This window comes from Gobius niger, assembly GCF_951799975.1.
Source record: "Gobius niger genome assembly, chromosome: 3".
NCBI lineage: Eukaryota > Metazoa > Chordata > Actinopteri > Gobiiformes > Gobiidae > Gobius > Gobius niger.
In genome coordinates this window covers 42,187,115-42,206,648 of record NC_136854.1, presented here as the reverse complement: position 1 = coordinate 42,206,648, position 19,534 = coordinate 42,187,115, and the positions used below count along the sequence as shown (strand labels likewise).

At 41.7% G+C, this 19,534-nt stretch overlaps 1 protein-coding gene across 1 annotated transcript in view; it reads left to right on the top strand.

Moving 5' to 3' along the window:
• LOC306960881 (neuronal membrane glycoprotein M6-a-like) overlaps positions 1-19,534 on the top strand; it is a 72,198-nt gene that overhangs the window by 40,777 nt on the left and 11,887 nt on the right. The window contains exons 2-4 of the mRNA XM_079553483.1: positions 3,189-3,381; positions 5,639-5,795; positions 16,944-17,097. Coding sequence (XP_079409609.1) covers positions 3,189-3,381; positions 5,639-5,795; positions 16,944-17,097 — 504 coding nt within the window. The remainder of the gene's footprint in view (positions 1-3,188; positions 3,382-5,638; positions 5,796-16,943; positions 17,098-19,534) is intronic.

Sequence of the window (19,534 nt, the reverse complement as noted above, 5' to 3'; positions counted from 1 at the left end):
ATTGGTAGAGTCCAAACGCTACCGACATCTTCAATCATTTTGCGCGAGTGAGGGCACGCACAAAGACCAAGACGGGTACGCATCAACTCGTCTAAGCTCCGGTGAAAACGTATCTCAGGATGGAAGAATGGTGAACTGTTCCTTTAAGCTATATGTGATTAAAAAGAGTGTTCCTACATAACACCATTCACAGCCAAGCGATTACTCGATTAATCGTAGAAATAATCCATAGATTAATCGACTCCAAAATAATCGTTAGTTGCCGCCCTAGTTAAAGTTCAGGTCCATGATTACTCCTAGATTTCTAACCTGATTTGACTGAGCAACTTTTATTTTCATTGGATTAATATTTGATCAGTCGTTTCTTTACTTTTAGTGAAGTAATGAAGGTATAGTGGCTTTAGCTTCTGTCCATAACCCTGCAGCTGATCTCTCTCTCTATATATATATATCCCCCCCCCGCTCCATCTTTATTTATTTATTTATTTATTTATTTGAGCATACATTTTGCTCAAAAGGAGTAGGCTGAAGCAAAAGCTTATGAGCGCCTGCCCCCAACTCAAAATGATGAACTTTTCATTTCTCATAGTACAATCAGTGTAAACAAAACAACAACAAGGAACAACAGCAAAGAAAACAAAACAAAAAATGAAGAACTCGTTTCCTTTCAGAACAGCTTTTTGACTCACAACCGCTGTTTGAGCTATTCACATAATAACAGAACCAAACACTATTACACTATTACTATTTCCTGCAAGATCGCTACAAAGCAAGTAACAAAGCGACCGTTCATATATTCCTTTCAGTTTCCAATGCCAAATATCAGCCACGTTCACTAGTTTTCATGACATAAGGGCACATTAATGCACGTATTATAGTCCGTGTTCTTGTTGCTCCAGTTGTCATTACCAGGCTCAACACAATTTGAATCTATGTGCATTTTTAATGTATTATTATCATTTATATATGTTTTATTATGTACAGTGTATGATGTGACCCCTACATCGAGTGGTGCGTTAAAGAGCCGGGTGTAGAGCGGGCCAGTTGAAGAGGGCTCCATCTTTCTCTCTCAGATTGAGGGGAAAGGCCAAAGTATATTACACTGTAAGACAGAAAAAGGGGGACATCCCTACCAGACTCATATGCATTAGTTTGTTTGATTCTGACCCTCGTCGTTTTTTTTTGGTTTGTTTGTTACACTGGCGTCTGTGATATGGGTTTATTACAACAGCAGCTATCTTCTAATCAAACTTGATAGAGCTGCCACAACGTCCAAGGCCTCTGGGAGCTGAGAAAATCCGTGTGTTCACCTCTGAGGTTATTTCATATATTTTACCGTTGTTGTTTTGGAACCTGCTGATTTTTGTCTTTCACACAAGCTCCGTTTGAAGAACCGACTTGACATCCTGAATAAATCAGCCCTATTGCTGGGTTGCAGGTGACATCACAGCGTTCTAAAGGCCAATGCTATTGTATGGAGGAAAAATTATTTTGTTTTTGAGGAAATTTTTGGTCTTGTACAGAGAGATCATGGACCCAGTGATTGATATTAATGATAATTTTTCTAATTCATACATTTTCTTTTAAGCTACGACTTGTGAAAGTGTAATGCTGTTAATAGGAAAAACTGGCTCCTGCCCCCCGCTGGGCCCAATGACATCATCACATTCTAGAACCTGCAACCCAGCAATACGCCCATAATAAAGTGCCATCTGCTGTCATAGTTCAACTGACACATTAAAGAGAGAGGATCCGAGGAACTCTGATTAATAAAAGTCCTTTATTTTAATGGGACGTCACACATTTTACAGTTTAGAAACGTCATACACAGGATTATGAAAATATCGGTGGTGAATATTGGCTTCGGTCGACCTCTAGCTCCAAGTCTCTTCATGATGTTGTGACTGAATGATTATATCGATGCTTTATGGATTGATTTGACTCGCCCCTTAAGCTCTAAAGAGCCATATTTGGCTCCGCCCCCCTTGTGTCTGCATCTCCGAGGCCATAGCTTTCGCATACAAATACTGTCGGTCATATTTTTCACCTCTCTGTGTTCAGTGGACTCTCAGCAACACATTCAGCCCCTCATTTTCTTGTCACATTTTTGTCAATTTTTATCACATTTTTGTCACATTTTTGTCATTTTTTTGTCACATTTTTGTCATTTTTTGTCACATTTTTGTCATTTTTTGGTCACATTTTTGTCATTTTTTCGTCATTTTTTTTATCACATTTTTGTCATTTTTTTGTCATTTTTTGTCACATTTCTGTCATTTGTTTGTCAGATTTTTGTCATTTTTTTTTGTCTTTTTTTGTCATTTGTTTGTCACATTTTGGTCATTTTTTTGTCACATTTTGGTCATTTTTTTGTCACATTTCTGTCATTTTTTTTTGACTATTTTTTGTCAATTTCTTGTGACATTTTTGACACTTTCAATTTTTTTGTCATGTTTTCTCACTTTTTTGTCACATTTCTGTCATTTTTTAGCAAATTTTTGTAATTTTTTTGTCATTTTTTTATCACATTTTTGTCATTTTTTGTCACATTTATGTCATTTTTTCTTCCATTTTTAACCACATTTTTGTCAATTTTTTATCAATTTTTTGTCATTTTTTTGTCACATTTTTGTCTTTTTTTGTCATTTTTTTGTCACATTTTGGTCATTTTTTTGTCACATTTTTGTCATTTTTTTCGTCACTTTTTTGTCAATGTTTTCCCACTTTTTTCTCACATTTCCATCATTGTTTTCGTCTCAGTTTTGTTGCAATTTTCACACCTTTTTTTCTAGAAGCTTTTGGACTGGACTGGAGAAAATGTGCTCGGTTCAGGTGGGAGTTAAGGGGTTTAACGAATGAGGTAAAGTTACTGTAGGTGCTGCAGATACAGGTGTTTTTTTTTTTTGCACTAAATGCTACAATTGTCATAGCTACCATTTGTTTTAATATAGCATGTTATTTGCAGTTAAATGTGTTTTTCGTGCTTGACATCGCTGTGTTTGGCCCGCGACCCACAGGCACTTTTTCATTTTGACCCTCGGAGACAAAAAGTTTGGGCCCCCCTGCTCTAAACACTGGACTGAATGTGTCTGAGTGACGTGTAACCCGTATCTGTGTGACGGCTCCGGACCTGGTCTCCGTCTCAGGCCGAGTTTAACCCCCCCCCCTTCTGTCCCCTCCCTCCGCAGGCTGTAAGGAGTGCTGCGAGCGGTGCGTGGGCTCGCTGCCCTGGGCCTCGCTCATCGCCACCATCCTGCTGTACATGGGCGTGGCTCTGTTCTGTGGCTGCGGACACGAGGCCCTCAGCGGCACCGTGACCATCCTCCAGAACTACTTCGAGGTGATCCGAGCCCCGGGAGACAACATCGACGTCTTCACCATGTGAGTGTCTGACGGACTTTGTGTTATTTGTGTCGCAACAGGTGGAAGAGGCAGAAAAACCAAAGCTCTCAGTCATACAAGAGTTTTCCATAGTAGACAGTTTATGTGCTTTTAAGGCGTGGCATGGCAGGTGTAAACATTGATGCTTCACACAGTGGTCAATGTTGTTCTCCATTAATGCCTTAGTTCTAAGATTGAACTCCCCCTTTGAATGAATAAGAGTGGGAAACTCTTATTCATTCACAAGTATTTACACGTTTGGCATCCACGTGTAGCACGAAAGGCGACCGAGATCACGCTGTAATCCAAATATGGTCATTTCCTTTCCGGGAGACACCCGCGGCTAAAGACGTACAAACCTTAGTCTGTTTTCTCGACAAAAAAAAAGTTTTCGTTACACTCTTGCAACAGCTTTTCCATAGTAGCTCCTACAGACTCTAAAGTTTCCGGTGTTGAACAATGTATTCGAATTTTTACATACAGTATATATTTTCATTCTACTAAACAAGATCCAAAATCACTTTGAGCAAATCTTTTAACCGATATGTAACAAAATCAAACCATACATTCACACCTGGCTCTATCCGCTATGAACATTTGGGACATTTTTACACACAATTTTTGTATTTAAAAAAGGGCATCGCTTTATATTAAGGTGTGCTCGTTAAGTATTAGTATAGTATTAACAATTAGTGATCTTCTTCATGTTACAGGTTAGGTTTATGGTTGAGGTTAAAGTTGGGATAAGGGTCATTAACACATTGAGTGCCAACAATCCAGACCATTTTTCATGATATTTGTAGCACCACAGCGTATTCCATGTTATAGCTATAGACATAGGCTATGGCTCGTTTTAAAAGCTGAGACTCTAAGTTCTCCGTAGGTGAAAACTGTTTAATTCTACGTGACTCGATCCCTGAGAAATCTAAGCTAAACAGAGGCTAGTTTAGAGCAAAATCACTGACTTTTTTCTAGAAACTGAGATATTGTGTGTTTTATGAAACTCTCTCCTTTCTGATTAACTCCTCTCTCCTCTCTGGACGGACACTAACGTTAAAGAAAGAGGCAATTTTCAAGGACAACATTGTTGACACGTTTTGAAACACGTGTGTTATTGATGTCTTTTTCATCTCATGTGCATTTAAACAGCCTGGTTCTCGGATTGAGGACTTTAACAGGATGTTTCTCAGTCGTCCTTGGACCGATTTTAAACATTTAAAAACTCAGAGAAATGTTGAAATCTCAACTGTTTTGATCTCTCTGCTTTGTCAAATGCGCTCCAGAGAGTTAGAGAGATAAGTGTCGGGTTTACAGCTGTTTAAACTGCAGTACTAAACTAGAAAAAGAAACGCAATAGCAAGTTAATATATTAAGTTAAGATGTGTTTTTGATCGTCATTTATTTCACTTCTGTTCATCACAGAGCTACCAAAATCACACATATGGTGTGTTAGAGTGTCTAGCTTCGCAATTAAAAAAAAATGCAAAAACTAGTTTCTACGTTTTTGGCACTCAATGTGCTAATGGCCTAGTATGTTCATTGATAAAAGAATAATAAGCAGCTTATTAATACCATAATAATATGTAGCAAGCACACCTTGATATAAAACGTTACCAAAAAAAAGCAGCTTCCGCACACATGAAAAATAAGCTTCATTTTATTTTACTTTATTTGAGATGCAGACTCCATTATCAGGCAGCAGTGGTCGAAGTATTTTATTTCATTACTTGAGTAAAAGTACAGACACTACAGGACAAAATGTATTACTCTGATCAAACTAAAGGTTACTCAAATTATTAAGAGAGCCACCTGCTGTTCTGGAGAGTTCCTCAAAAGGTTTTAAATAGTGCAAGTTTTACACGTTTTTTTTATTGAAATGTAGTGGAAAGTATCATATTTATTCTTCTAATGTAGTGGGGTAAAAGTCAAAAATACTAGTACTTACATTATGCTTTAGACGTAGTTCTGACTTTACTTCTCCGCTGAAGGAGCAGCAGTTTGTTTTGGTTTCTGAAAATGTGGAATCGGGCCAGGTTTCCTCTTACAAATAAATGAATAAACCCCGGCCTCGGGTGCTGATGTGCGCTGGAGGGCTGTCATCTCGCTCTGTGGTTACTCCTGACTGCCAACACTCAGCAATAGCCCCCACATGGCACTCCAGTCCTCACATAAACAGTAATTACATCCACTGCGTATTGACCGAGCGCCTGTGTGTGTGTTTGTGTGTTTGTGTGATTGTGTGTTTGTGCGTCTGCAGCATCGACATCCTGAAGTACATCATCTATGGCCTGGCAGCTGGCTTCTTTGTGTTCGGAGTGCTGCTGCTCGTGGAGGGCTTCTTCACCACCGGAGCCATCAGGGACCTGTACGGGGAGTTCAAGATCACCGCCTGCGGACGCTGCCTCACCGCCTTCGTAAGGAGCTTTCACTGTCACTCTCATTTATGAAAAAGATCGAGGTTTCTCAAGTTTTCTCACATAGAGGGTTAGCAGGTTTTATGCATGAAGGCTATATGATAGTTACATGTTTTGTTTAAATTTTCTGTAATTCTTTTTCCAAATTCTTGCTCAAAAAGGAACCCGTTGGTGGGATTAAAGGCTCATTATTGGGGGCCGGATCTTTGGCATTAGGGAAAAGATCTTCATACACTCAGAGCCGGCTTAACCAATGGGCTAGCAGGTGCTGGAGCCCAGGGCCCTACCATAGTCAAGGGCCTATCACGGGGGTCGGGAACCCGCGGCTCTTCAACTTCCTTTTGTAGTGGCTCTTTTGTCCCTCTGGAGCAGCAGCGAGTATATCAATCAATCAATCAATCAATTTTTATTTATAGAGCCCTTTACAACACTCAAGGCGACCAAAGTGCTTTACAATAAAACCACATAAAATCCATTAAAAACATTCATACAATCAAACAATAAAACAGGTAAAATGTACTAAAAGTGTCGCCGTGCTACATAGTGTTAAAAGCCAGGCTGAATAAATGCGTCTTGAGCCTGGATTTAAAAAGGCCAAAGTCAGTGATGGTGCATATCAGGGGGCAGCTTATTCCAGAGTCTGGGTGAACTGAAAAGGACCGATCACCCCAGTGCTTGGACTTGGTCCTGGGCACTTCCAGCAAGAGCTGGTTTGACGACCTCAAGGATCTGCCAGAGTCACGAACATTTAAAAGTTCAGACAAGTATGAAGGGACAAGACCATTGAGGGCTTTAAAAACAAAAAGAAGGATTTTAAAATCAACTCTAAAAGAAACTGGAAGCCAATGCAACGAAAAAAGGACTGGGGTGATGTGCTGACGTCTGGGTGTGTTTGTTAAAAAACGAGCTGCAGCATTTTGCACCAACTGAAGACGATTAAGACACGACTGGGAAACTCCAAAATAAAGGGCATTACAATAGTCAATTCTTGAACTGATAAAAGCGTGGATGGTTCGCTCCAGGTCTGAGCGGTTTAAATAAATTTAAATATCTACAACAGAACCGTGTGACTCGAACCGTGTGTAAACATAAACATCATCATCATCACTGTGCACTGTCTAATAAATGACAATAATAACGAGTGACGTGCTGGACACCAGGTTTCGTTCGGATAATCACATAGATCAAAAAATAAGTTTGAATGTCTAAAGCATAATATTTTAAAGGTGAGTTGTTTTGACTATAGTTAAACCGAGCACATATTGTCCAGTTCGGCTTCACCCAAATCGAAAAAAGCTTCATGACCGGAGAGCTCAGAGCCGAGAGGCCAGTGTGACGCCTCAGTTAAGACCCACAGAACTGGTGTTTTCGTAGTTTTTTGTTGTTGTTTTTTGTTTTTTCTTGACAATATTTTTGTTGCTCCTTTGCTGCTTCTTTGTCGCTTTTTTGTCGCTTTTTCGTCACCGTTTGGCTACGTTTTTGTCTCTATTTTGATTATGTTTTTCTTTTCTTTTTTTTTACTTTTTGTTTATTGACAAGTCAGAACAACAAGTTACAACAAAGGTCTTTGATTTTTTTTTTTCTCCCTCCTCCCCAACAAAACAAAACAAAAAACATTAACCCCCCCCACCCGAAAAAAAAAGAAAGAAAACTTAAAGCAGTACTAAGTAACGTGTTTACCTTAATAAATCCTCCCCGTAGTCCCTGTGGGGGAAATACAAGTGTTTATGGGATGATTGGAGGGTCTTTCATCTCCCCCTGGTGTCTCTGACCAGAAAACCACGTTTGCAACTTGACTGCCACCGGGTCGGAGAAAGCAATACACACTAATGTAATCACGAAGAAGAAGCTAACATGCTAACGGGCAAAGCTAACTGCGGGCTAACGTCACTTTAAACAGTATTTACAGCCAGGTTTGAGTGAAAATAAATATTTCCATTGTATAATTGGATGCACAGTAACCCTCTCTCCCTTCGCCTTTCCTGTCAGCGTAGTATTTACTCTCCAAGACAATTAATAAGTTAAAAAATTGTAACTTGCTACGAAACTTGCAGTTGCGCTTATGGCCTCTAGGGGGAAGAGTTACTTAGTACTGCTTTAAAAGACATGAAAAAAAAAAAAAAAATTAAAAAAAAAAAAAAAAACATCATGAGAACTTATCTCCACTATTTATCAATAGCCCTCCATCTGAAATTGGACCCAAAATCAGCCTGGCATACAATGGCACTAGGGCTGATTGATTGATTATGTCTTTTAGATTTGGGTAAAGCCATGTGCTCGGTTCAGGTTAGAGTTAAAGAGGGGGTATTCTGCTTTTTTTCAGTCCCATAGCACCAGTCTATATCACACTACAATGATGAGCAAACCTTCTGTTGGTCTGTAAATGCAGTAAATTAGAATAACTGCCTTGTATAAAATGTCTCTCTCAAAATGGCTGTAGTGAATGTCTTGAAATAGGCCTCTGTCTCTTTAAGAACCTCTGAGCCTTTAGACACGCCCCCTCCACACGCTGTCTGTGGCATCAGTGGGGAGGGGGTTCTGCTGAGGAGCAGTGGTTGGTTACTCGGCTGGTGACGAAAGCTCGGAGGCGTCTCCAGGAGGTGGGGGCGTTCCTAGGAGGACTCAGGCAAACCTATCCCTAAAATGGCCGCCATCAGAGTTTTTACAGATTACTCAGAAATACGTGAATGTGCCAAGGCAACACTTCAGGCATGTTTTTAATGAGGGAGTGACATAATAACATGATGATGAAAGCTTGAAAAAGTCCATTTTGCATAATACCCCCCCTTTAAGAGATTAAGATTTAGCTGGTGGACGTTTGACCCAGATAATAACACTCGTTTCTCCCTCGTTTCAATACATTTTGTCTTCATTTGAGATGAACGTCTTTGGCCAATGGGACAAGTTTGTGTTGTATTGTCCCTTTGGCAGTTTTACTTTCTTATTTCAAGCTAGATTACCTTAAAACCAGAGTATTCTTGGTCCAATCGATGAAAACCACTCATAACAAGATGAATATTCTCAGAGGGTGTATTGGGTTGGCACAGATTGGCCCGCCATGCATCTGTCAGTCTATCCCAGGACAGCTGTGGCTTCACACTGCGCACACCACCACCGAGTGTTAATGAAAGACCTAAACAAGTGCTGCCTTTGTGCTTCTGAAAACCAAAACCCCCAAATTATTCCTCACCTCGTCGACCGACATTCAGTGATTCCTGGAGGAGCTGAGACTAAAAATACCCTCCGTGATTGTTGTGGATAAGCGGCTCAGGAGTCTGTTTTCTCTCTTCTGCCTCCTGCACTGTAATGGCTAATTTTAAAGTGACATTGTGTTTGTTACGTAACCGGGCCAAGCTTCAATGGGATATGACTAAAGGAGCCCGTCCTTTTATAGCTTTGTGGCTGTGACTAAACAATTTACAGTGTGCAGGCTTAAGGGATAATTAGCAATACAGTCACAGCTCGGGCACAGAGTGTTTTCATCGGTGATTTTATTTACTTTTTACAAAAAACAAGCGAGTAAAGGAAGAGTAAATCTCATCCGCACAGTAATAGGTTATGTTTTACCTCAAGTAAAGACCCCAAAATGAAGGAGGAAGCTTGAACCAATTGCAAAGAATCCCCCTCAAACGCTAATAACAGACCTGGATCGGAAATAAGTCTCGTTGCCAGATATTTTAGCGTTTCTTGGCAAGAAATGATGATTATGACGCTACCTTTAATCAACGTGAAGCGCGTTACACCTTGTGCCAGGGTTGCCAGGTATCGGCAGCAAAACCTGGCCAACTTTATCTGACAATCCGCCCAAAAAACCCACGGATATAAAGCGCGGCTGGAATTTCCGATGTGTTTCAGAGCGATGACTCGGGTCAGACCCTTTCTCTCGGTCACTGAAGAAGCAGCTCGGATTGCCTTCAGTTTAAAGTTTATTTGTATGTTTGGGCAGTAAATATTCTGCTCACAAAGAGTGAGCTTATACATGCTTTTCAGTCACGTGACTTTTGTTGTTATGGCGGCCATTTTGAATACCGAAGTAGAATTGTGCAATACTACATGTAACAGTATCTCTTCTCAGGATGAAAATGAAAGACAATTGATTGACTGTGGCATTTTTATTCACTCGTAATCATTGCTCAAGAAGATGTGAAAAAACCAGTCAGTGTTTAAGCTGCTCAAGACGCTAGCATGCTACCGGTTAGCATTTAGCTTCAACAGCTTCTGACCTCTCTAAGAGAAAGCCCTGAACCACAAACATCTAGCCTTGGATACAACATGTGACAGAGGTCAGAGGTCAGAGGTCAGAGCTGAGACTGTAGTGTTTCCTCAGTGTCATAGATGTGAGTCACACATGTGTTTATCGTGTTGAAGCTCGATGAACTTCGTGACGTTCATTGTGTCTACTTGTGTTCTAGTACGTTCGTTTTGTCAGACACTAAGGTTAGAGATGTTAAAGATCTTTCACCTTTACATGTTTCAGCGCCATCTGCAGGCCGTCATCAGAAGTATCAGCGGCGTGCGGCGACGTGTCACTTATCAGCTGTTCTTAATTCCAAGGCGTGACCAGTCTGACGGTCCCAACAGGTCCGACAGACTGGCCACGCCCCCTGACGGTCCCAACAGGTCCGACAGACTGGCCACGCCCCCTGTATGTACCATGTACCATGCAAATCATGCAACAAATCATACATAGGAGAAACAGAACGACCTTTCTACATAAGAAAAAAGGAACAAGGGGACGACTCACACGAACAAAAAAAGAAAAGGCAGAACAGGAGAATTTAAAATCGGCTATTTCGGACCAAAAGAAACAACCACATCATGGACTGGGACGAGGCTCGGGTCATTGGATCGGAAACCAATCAATTCAAACGCTGGATAAAAGAAGCCATAGAAATCAGGAAACGGAGCACGGACACCATCAACCGGGACGAAGGAGCGTTTCTCCTGCCCCACACCTGGGACACCCTCCTCCAATGACCACGCCCCCTGTCGCCCTGAATCCACCGGGCGTCAGGGGGCGTGACCAGTCTGTCGGACCTGTTGGGACCGTCAAGGGGCGTGACCAGTCTGTTGGACCTGTTGGGACCGTCAGGGGGCGTGGCCAGTCTGTCGGACCTGTTGGGACCGTCAGGGGGCGTGGCCAGTCTGTCGGACCTGTTGGGACCGTCAGGGGGCGTGGCCAGTCTGTCGGACCTGTTGGGACCGTCAGGGGGCGTGGCCAGTCTGTCGGACCTGCTGGGACCGTCAGGGGGCGTGGCCAGTCTGTCGGACCTGTTGGGACCGTCAGGGGGCGTGACCAGTCTGTCGGACCTGTTGGGACCGTCAGGGGGCGTGGCCAGTCTGTCGGACCTGTCGGGACCGTCAGGGGGCGTGGCCAGTCTGTCGGACCTGTCGGGACCGTCAGGGGGCGTGGCCAGTCTGTCGGACCTGTCGGGACCGTCAGACTGGTCACGCCTTGGACATAAGAACAGCTGATAAGTGACACGTCACCGCACGCCGGTGATACTTCTGATGACGGCCTGCAGATGGCGCTGAAACATGTAAAGGTGAAAGATCTTTAACATCTCTAACCTTAGTGTCTGGCAAAACGAACCTAAAAAGTGATACTTGAAGCTCAATGGTTGAAGCTAAATGCTAACAGGTAGCATGCTAACGTCTTGAGCAGCTTAAACACTGACTCAGACTGAGACTCTGTTTACATGAGAAACTGTAATAATCACAAAGAAAGGTTTTCTGTTACCTCTTTGATGTGTCACTTTAGTCTTCAGAGTGAAGCAGATCTTTAGTAAATCCTGCTGTAGCTCGACAGACAGAGCTGCCACTGGGCCACACTGGCTGGTTTTATCACATGTACGTGCATGTTAACTGTTATCTTCTTGATCAATGATTATGATTACATAAAAATGCCACTCAATCAGTTGTCTTTCATTTTCATGCTAAAAGAACTGGGGTAAATTTGGGAGACATTTGAAAAATGTGGGAACTAATGTGAAAATTTGGGGCAGATTGGGGTAAAAAAAAAAAAGAAAAGCGCATTTTAGGAGAATTGGGGAAAAACATGTGAAAAAATTTGATTGAATATGAATTTGAGAAAATGCACTTTTTCACTGTAACTACACTGTAATTCATTAACAATAATTTAACCTATGAAGGTGACATTTCACACACAGCATTAGATTGAAGAAGTCTGAATCTAGTTTAAATTTCAGAAAATCTTTTGAATGAATTGACGAAATTTCATCTCAAATGAATGACAGGACAACAAAGGCGATACATAGACTGTGAAAACGTGGATGGCTCCATTTCCTATTAGCTGCTGAAGCCTAATAGGAAATGGGGCCGGCTCCAGAAGTTTCTTTCCCTAATGGACTTTCCACTAAAACGTTTTTGCCTCTTTAAGTCATTATTGAACACAGACTTACCTCCACGTGTTTGTCTGAACACAGGCAACATCGTCTTATTTTTCCTTTTGCTTCGTCCATATAATCTACAAACCCACTTTCAGATCTATGTAAAGCACATGCAGACAATCCAAAACTGCATTAATCGAAAACTCTCTTAGCCAATGGTTCTCAAACTGTGACACTTTTTCAGGTGGTTTTCTGGTCGAGACTTGGTTTCAGATCTTTGACACCAGCTGTCTCTTTTCTGCCTCGGTCTGGTCCTGTTTTGATCTTTGCCTGGTGGTACTTGGACGGTCCATTACACTCTGAGGTGGCGCCTGGTGTGAAGAGTTTGAAAACCTCTTTGCCTGAAGCCTGTGACTGTGTGATTGTGGCGGGAGTCAATCAATAATGCATGAAACGGTAAAGCAAGTCAGAGCGTCGAAAAGGCATTAGCCATTATCACGTCAATACATTCATCATGTTCTCTTTCTTAGCTTTTTTCCATGTTAAAATTAATGCACACATTCCCTTTTAAAACGTGTCTCATGTGTTTGGATAATATAATAAATTCAGCCTGAAAAATGACTATCTTAAAGGGATATTTCAGGATTTTTGACATAGGGCCTCATTTCCTAGTTATTTTTTAATTCATGCAGTCCTTATATTTGAAGAGTTTAGTGGCGCTAGGCTAGTGCTAGGCTATTGCTAGGCTAGCGCATTTCTATAGCATCAGCTAGCCTGCATTAAAAACAGTCTGACCCGCTCCACAGTGCACCTCAGGCGGATAGAATCGACAGAATCATTTTTTGAAATATCGCTGACCTTGCATCACATGAATGATCGCATTTTGAGGGACTATTTTCTAGCAGATCACTCCGCCGCTGCGTAGCTTATACAACCACGAATCTGATGTGGCTCAAATATAAGCTATTTTAAATGCAAATTGGTTAAAAAATATTCTATCGACACAGACATTTACATCGTTGGTCTGGGTAGAATCCACCCGAAACCTACTTTACCTTCACTATACGTTTGTTAAGTGGTGATGTCACAGCTCTACTCCCGGGTTGGCATAGACCGGCAGATGTGCGAGAAACTACAAAAAAACTCTTTAATACCACAATCAATATTTCTGAAACTCAGCAGAGAGTTACTGAACAATGAACCTGCTTATTTAATCAGGCCCATTAGCAAAAGCAATGCTGTACCTATTTCTATAAAGTAATGTTTACCAAAATTGCTACATCCGTTTGGCGGAGAGAAATGCTAATGTCCGAGTCGCTGCAGCAGCTACGCTAACCCTCGAAGTGGTGACTTTAGTAAATAGGTAAGGATTAAACAACGAGGAGCCGTGCATTAGACGGTTATAATGCACGACGCGGAGTCAAGAACACCACGACACAGTGTTGTTCCTCCTGCATTATAACGTCTAATGCGGCTCCTCGTTGTTTAATCCGCTTATACCAGGGTCCCACAAACGTAACATTTATAATAAATGTGTTTTTCATTGACTAAACTCACTAAATCTGCCAGACTACGGGACTATTTTGTGTGGGTTATTAGCCGGTCACTGAAGGCTGGTCTCAGAGCGAGTCATTCTCCGCAGCTATTACGAGGATCTCAGTCAGGCTCAACGACACAACATCAGCACAGAATCACAACACAACAGGACTAACCCGGAAACTCTTTTCCCTGGAAGTAAACACTGGGCAGGAGTTATTTACCTTTTACGCTGTTTAACCTGAAGCTAAAGCTAGCTAGCTCAACGAGCTCAACTGTTTATGGAAACAGCTGCGGTGGAGTCGCTCACACCTGGGCCCCCCCCCCAACTGAAACTTTTATGTTTGACTTTACTAATCCAGACAAATATGCTTCAATGCAGGATCATTTTATGTACGCCTGAAAATGATGAATAGCCTTAACCGTTTTCAATAGAAATGTAAAGCTCATATGTTATTAACAGTAGCTAACCTAGCTGCTCACTCTCCTCTACAAACATTTAGCAAACGTTTGGTTTTGGCCAAAAACGTTGAAATTAACACAAAATCCATCTCATACGTTCCTGTCAGTCACTAATTACGCCTTTATCTGATTCAGCTGTGTCATGCGTTGCTATGGCGACGCCACAGCGGAGTGACATCCCAGTGATTTAACTACCGGACTACGTGTGCGGTTATACCAAAATAATGCACCAGCCAATCAGAATCCAGTATTCACCCAGACCATGGTATAAAACTTTTTTTAGCCATAGGTGCAGCATTTTTGGCTAATAAATCTGTGAAATAAGTAGGTTCAGTAACTCTCCATTGAGTTTCAGAAATATTGATTGTGTTTTTTAAGAGTTTTTTTCTCACATATTTGCCAACATGTGCCTGTAGGAAAACACCCATGCCATCAAAGATATCAAAGACAATGCTGAAGCTGGTGTTAAATAAGATATTGGCTTAAAATGCTTGATTTAAAGGAACTGGCCACCGTTTTTCCACACTGTGATGAAGTTCTTACCTGAGCTTAGATGAGTTGATGTGTACCTGTCTGGTCTTTGACCAGACAGGTACACATCAACTCATCTAAGCTCAGGTAAGAACATATCTCATTATGTGATGGCCTGTTCCTTTAAGAGATTTTAGGCGTAAACATGAATGTATCTCCTATGAGTGGCATGACGCTTGTTTCATTGACAATCTCATTTCAAGTTTCTCCAAACCTACTCAAAAATCCACATAGTACTTTCTTAATTCAAACCGTTTCAGATCGATAGGTGCTGAGGTGCCGTGTCTTATTTTGAAAAGCCTGAATGATGCAGAGGAGTTTTGAAACCTAATGTTTTAGTCACGTCTGAATCGAGTGGAGCCCGAGAACAGGAAAACTGTCCACTTCACACAGCAAACCTCCTCTGCAAACATCTGGAGCTTTTTTTTCTTTTCCTGTTTGGTTATTTACCTTTTTTGCGCACACGGTGAAGAGCTTTCTAGTTCAGCCCCCGGGAGACGCTCGGCCGGCGCACACACTCGGAGTTTATAGCTATACGAGCTTTTAGAGAGAGAGAGAGCGGAGAGCGAGATCAGTAAGTAATGGTTCCTGCAGCCGCTGAGGGAGACGGCGAGGACAGAGGAGGAGAAACAGTAACAGGCGTCTTACAATCCAGTCAGCGTATTTATACAGACAAGGGGCGAACAAAGTGGGGCCCGAGAGCCAGATCTGGTCCTCCGAGGGCTCGAGTTTGGCCTTGAGAAGGTTTTGTGAGACGTATCTGTGCATTGATTATTTCCAATGTGCCAAATACATCTCTTACCATGTTGGCTCAGATGGTGGAGTTTCAGTTTCTTCATCTTTATAAAATACGTATCCCCTGCTAAACGCTTAAAGGCACTATACTTGCATTTTGTTTGGAACAGTAGAATCAAAGTTGTTTTGCGCTCTTTATTGCAATTTCAGACTTTTGGAGACAAAACACTGCGTATCTAATTATAAAGCATTTGTATCAATTTCATGGGCCTGCCAGGACTTGCAAGCTCGTATTCTACAGAGTTTGTCGATTTCTGTTGTTGTTGGGAAAGTTAGGAATGAGCTTGATATTAATTGAGAGGCTTCTTCTGTCATTGTTTGTAATGACAAAAAAATCAGGTATAGGCAAGGCAAGGCAAGGCAACTTTATTTATACCGCGCATTTCGTAAACAATGCAACTCAATGCGCCTATAGGACCTTTAAGTACAAAAATACTTTCACAAGCAGCATTGGTCCTCCCTAACGGGCCGTACTTCCATCACCACTGTCCACAAGCTCCTGACAGAGGGCGCTAGCACCCTGTAATTGTGTATAATGTGATCCTATTAGAATAACATGTGGGGCCCCGGGCGTCCCCATGGCAACACCGTACAAAATACGATATGGGTCTCATTGGCTTTTTTGATCGGGACGCCATCAACTATTTTTGTGCCGAATTTCATCAATTTCCGAGAAACCATTTTTTTTTCCCATAATGCATTTTTTCTTCTGCACCCAATGTCACTTTTTCACATTTGTTGTGTCCGGGGGTGAAAGGTCAATAAAATGTATGTTTCCAATTTTAAAGGGGCTGGAAGCAAGTTCGCCATTTTATACTCACTACTGCCACCTCAGGCCATATGTGTAACTGCACCTTCTATATTAAGCTCGTGCATGACGGCAATTCGGGCCGAAGTGACACATTTTTGAGTGACCGTACAGGATTTTAGAGGCAGTTATGGTGAACATCATAATTCTACATATTAGGACATGGCTGAAACATGTAGGGGGAGGAAAATACTTAATTTTAACATTTTTAAACTCCTTATAGTCCCTTTAAGCGAATGGGAGCAATTATTAGTTTACGATGAATCGCAAAATTCTTCGTCGCAAACAAACCGTAAAACATGACACAAATGTTATAGCTTTTGATGCCCCACATCTGGAGATGAGCTGGAGCGATTTGGAGCTCATTTGGTGAAACGCCCCAGGAGGAGTTTGTTAAAATGCACACCTCAGCTTTTTCCAGACTTTCTGTCAAAATGGCGGACTTCCGGTTTGTCAGAGGGCGTGGCCACAATAGAAAATTTTATTTGTTGCCACATGACGAATATGTCATCTCTCTACTACCAGGCCCGACCATAGCTTCTGAGATCAGACGTGATAAGGCATGTGGCGTGAGCACATAGATCTCCTGTCCTTATAACTGTACTGTTGCCTCTTCTCCTCTTCGTCGCACATTCACGCTCTGTCTCTCTCCTCTGTCGTCCACAGCTGATGTTCCTGGCCTACCTGTTCTTCCTGGTGTGGCTGGGCGTCACTGCCTTCACCTCTCTGCCCGTCTTCATGTACTTCAACGTGTGGTCCATGTGCCAGAACACCAGCGTGGTGGAGGGCGCCAACCTCTGCCTCGACCTGCGCCAGTTCGGTAAGGTTCATCCGTGTTCTCGGCACCTAAGCCGTCCCCGGGCAGGACAGGGTGAAACCAGGTGGATCTGCAAGACGGAGCGGCCCGAGTCCTGTGGCACATGAGCCTTTCATGAGCCTTTCATGAGCCTTTCATGAGCCTTTCATGAGCCTTTCATGAGCCTTTCTGATGTTCTCCTAAGAGAAGCAGGAGCCGCTGAATGTCCAACACAGGAGAAGTTTATTTACAGGACCCGGTCATTCGAGTCTGACTTTGCTTCCACAGAAGGTTTAGATAGTCCTTCAGGTGTGATCTGTAAGGCTTTGTTATGCCAAGGGAAACAAATGATATAAATATCAGCAATGGGCAGCACGAGAGGTAAGGGCCCTGTCCACACGAAGTCAAGCTGAGGACCAAACACAAAGATATTTTATCAGTCCAGAGTATCGTCCATTCCAGCCCGTTTTGTGGGTCTGTAAACGAACATTTTCCAAACCAGCTTCCAAAGTGGAAAGATCTCAAAACGCCGTTTACGTGGGTCCGTTGTTACGACGTCTCCGCAACTTTTACTAAAACGGCTCCAGAGTGGTGTCTGTTGTCCATAATCTACTGACCTTATCGTTAGAGGATAAGATTACATCGCTATTTATCGTACTGGGTCAAGCTGTAAAGTCGGACTCTCTCTGTCAGAGCCTTGACTGTGGTGCTCAGACTCTCAGCCACTGAATGTTGCTTGTGTATCAGTCTGACGCTCTGAGAGGGTATTTATCTCTCTTCTGTGGAAGTATAGACAGACTGGAATGGTAGGACTAGAGCAGTGTCTCGAGTTCATGTCTCCGGGTCCCGCACCGGTGGTAAATAAACTTCTCCTGTATAAGACCTCCAGACGGCTGCCTATTCTTCATCTATCCTCCATCTTGTCTTCGTGTGGATGTAGTATAGTATATATATAGTAACTCAGGTTAAAAAGGTTAATGAGACTCAAATCTTCAGACATACACTCTCGCTCAAACGTTTGGGGTCACTTACAATGCCCTTGTATTTGAAAGAAAAAACTGCTTTATTCAATTATAACATTAAATGAATCAGAAATACAGTGTAGACATTGTTAATGTTGTGAATGCCTCTTCTAGCTGGAAACGGGGGCTTTTTAATGGAATTCCTACATATGCGTTCACAGGTTCTAATGGTACTTTGTGTTAAAGGGTATTTGATGATTAGAAAACCCTTGTGCGATTATACAGCGCTGATGAAAACTGCTGATTTAGAGAAGCTGTAGAACTGGCCTGGGTGACACCAAGCTTTTGAGCGGTCGTGGCGAGGAAAGTTTATGAAAACAGATCAAATCAATCCATACGTGAACATAAAACTGTATGTAAAAAGCATGAGGGCAGATATGATACGTTCACTGTTTTCAGCCTGGATTTGAACATTGTCACGGTTCAGGCCTGTCTCACATCCACGTGAAGACTGTTCCACGTTTTAGCTGCATTTGTGTGTTTAGTGTTGACTCTGGGAACCACCAGGAGGCCGAGGGGCTCGTTTATCGAGACAGGGGCTAAATAGCAAGTGCAAACTGGAAAATAAAACATGCTATTTTGTGCCACCTAATTGGCTTGTTGCACGGTGTGGCTATGCTAGTTCCTCTGACCTGAAGGTGTGAGCGCCTGGACTTCCTGTCTGTTTTCTTTTCCTGGAATAATCATCATATTTTCTAAAGATTATGTTGTGGGCGGTGAGTTCCCGGTAGACGATCATTTACTGTGTTCAAATCATGAAGTTCAGATCAGAGACGCCTGTGATCATGAAGGATTGATAGTTTGTCTTGAAGCTAAAGGCTAACATGCTATAAAAGAATATATATAAAGGCACTATTTCAAGTGGTGTAATGCATTAACCGCTTAACTCCCACCTGAACCGAGCACATTGTCTCGACGGAAACAATGATGGAAAAGTGGCAAAAATGTCACAAAAATGTCACAAGAAATTGACAAAAATATTGACGAAAAATGACAAAAATGTGACAAAATAATGACAAAAAAAATGGCAAAAATGTGATAAAAATTTGACAAAAAAAATGGCAAAAATGTGACAAGAAAATTACAAAAATGTGATAAAAAATTGACAAAAAAGGGACAAAAAATGGATGAAAAAGTGGCAAAAATGTCACAAAAATGTCACAAGAAATTGACGAAAAATGACAAAAATGTGACAAAATAATGACAAGAAAATGGCAAAAATGTGATAAAAATGTGACAAAAAAATGGCAAAAATGTGACAAGAAAATTACAAAAATGTGATAAAAAATTGACAAAAAAGGGACAAAAAATTGATGAAAAAGTGGCAAAAATGTCACAAAAATGTCACAAGAAATTGACGAAAAATGACAAAAATGTGATAAAAATGTGATAAAAAATTGACGAAAAAATGACCAAAAAAAAAAATGTGACCAAAAAAT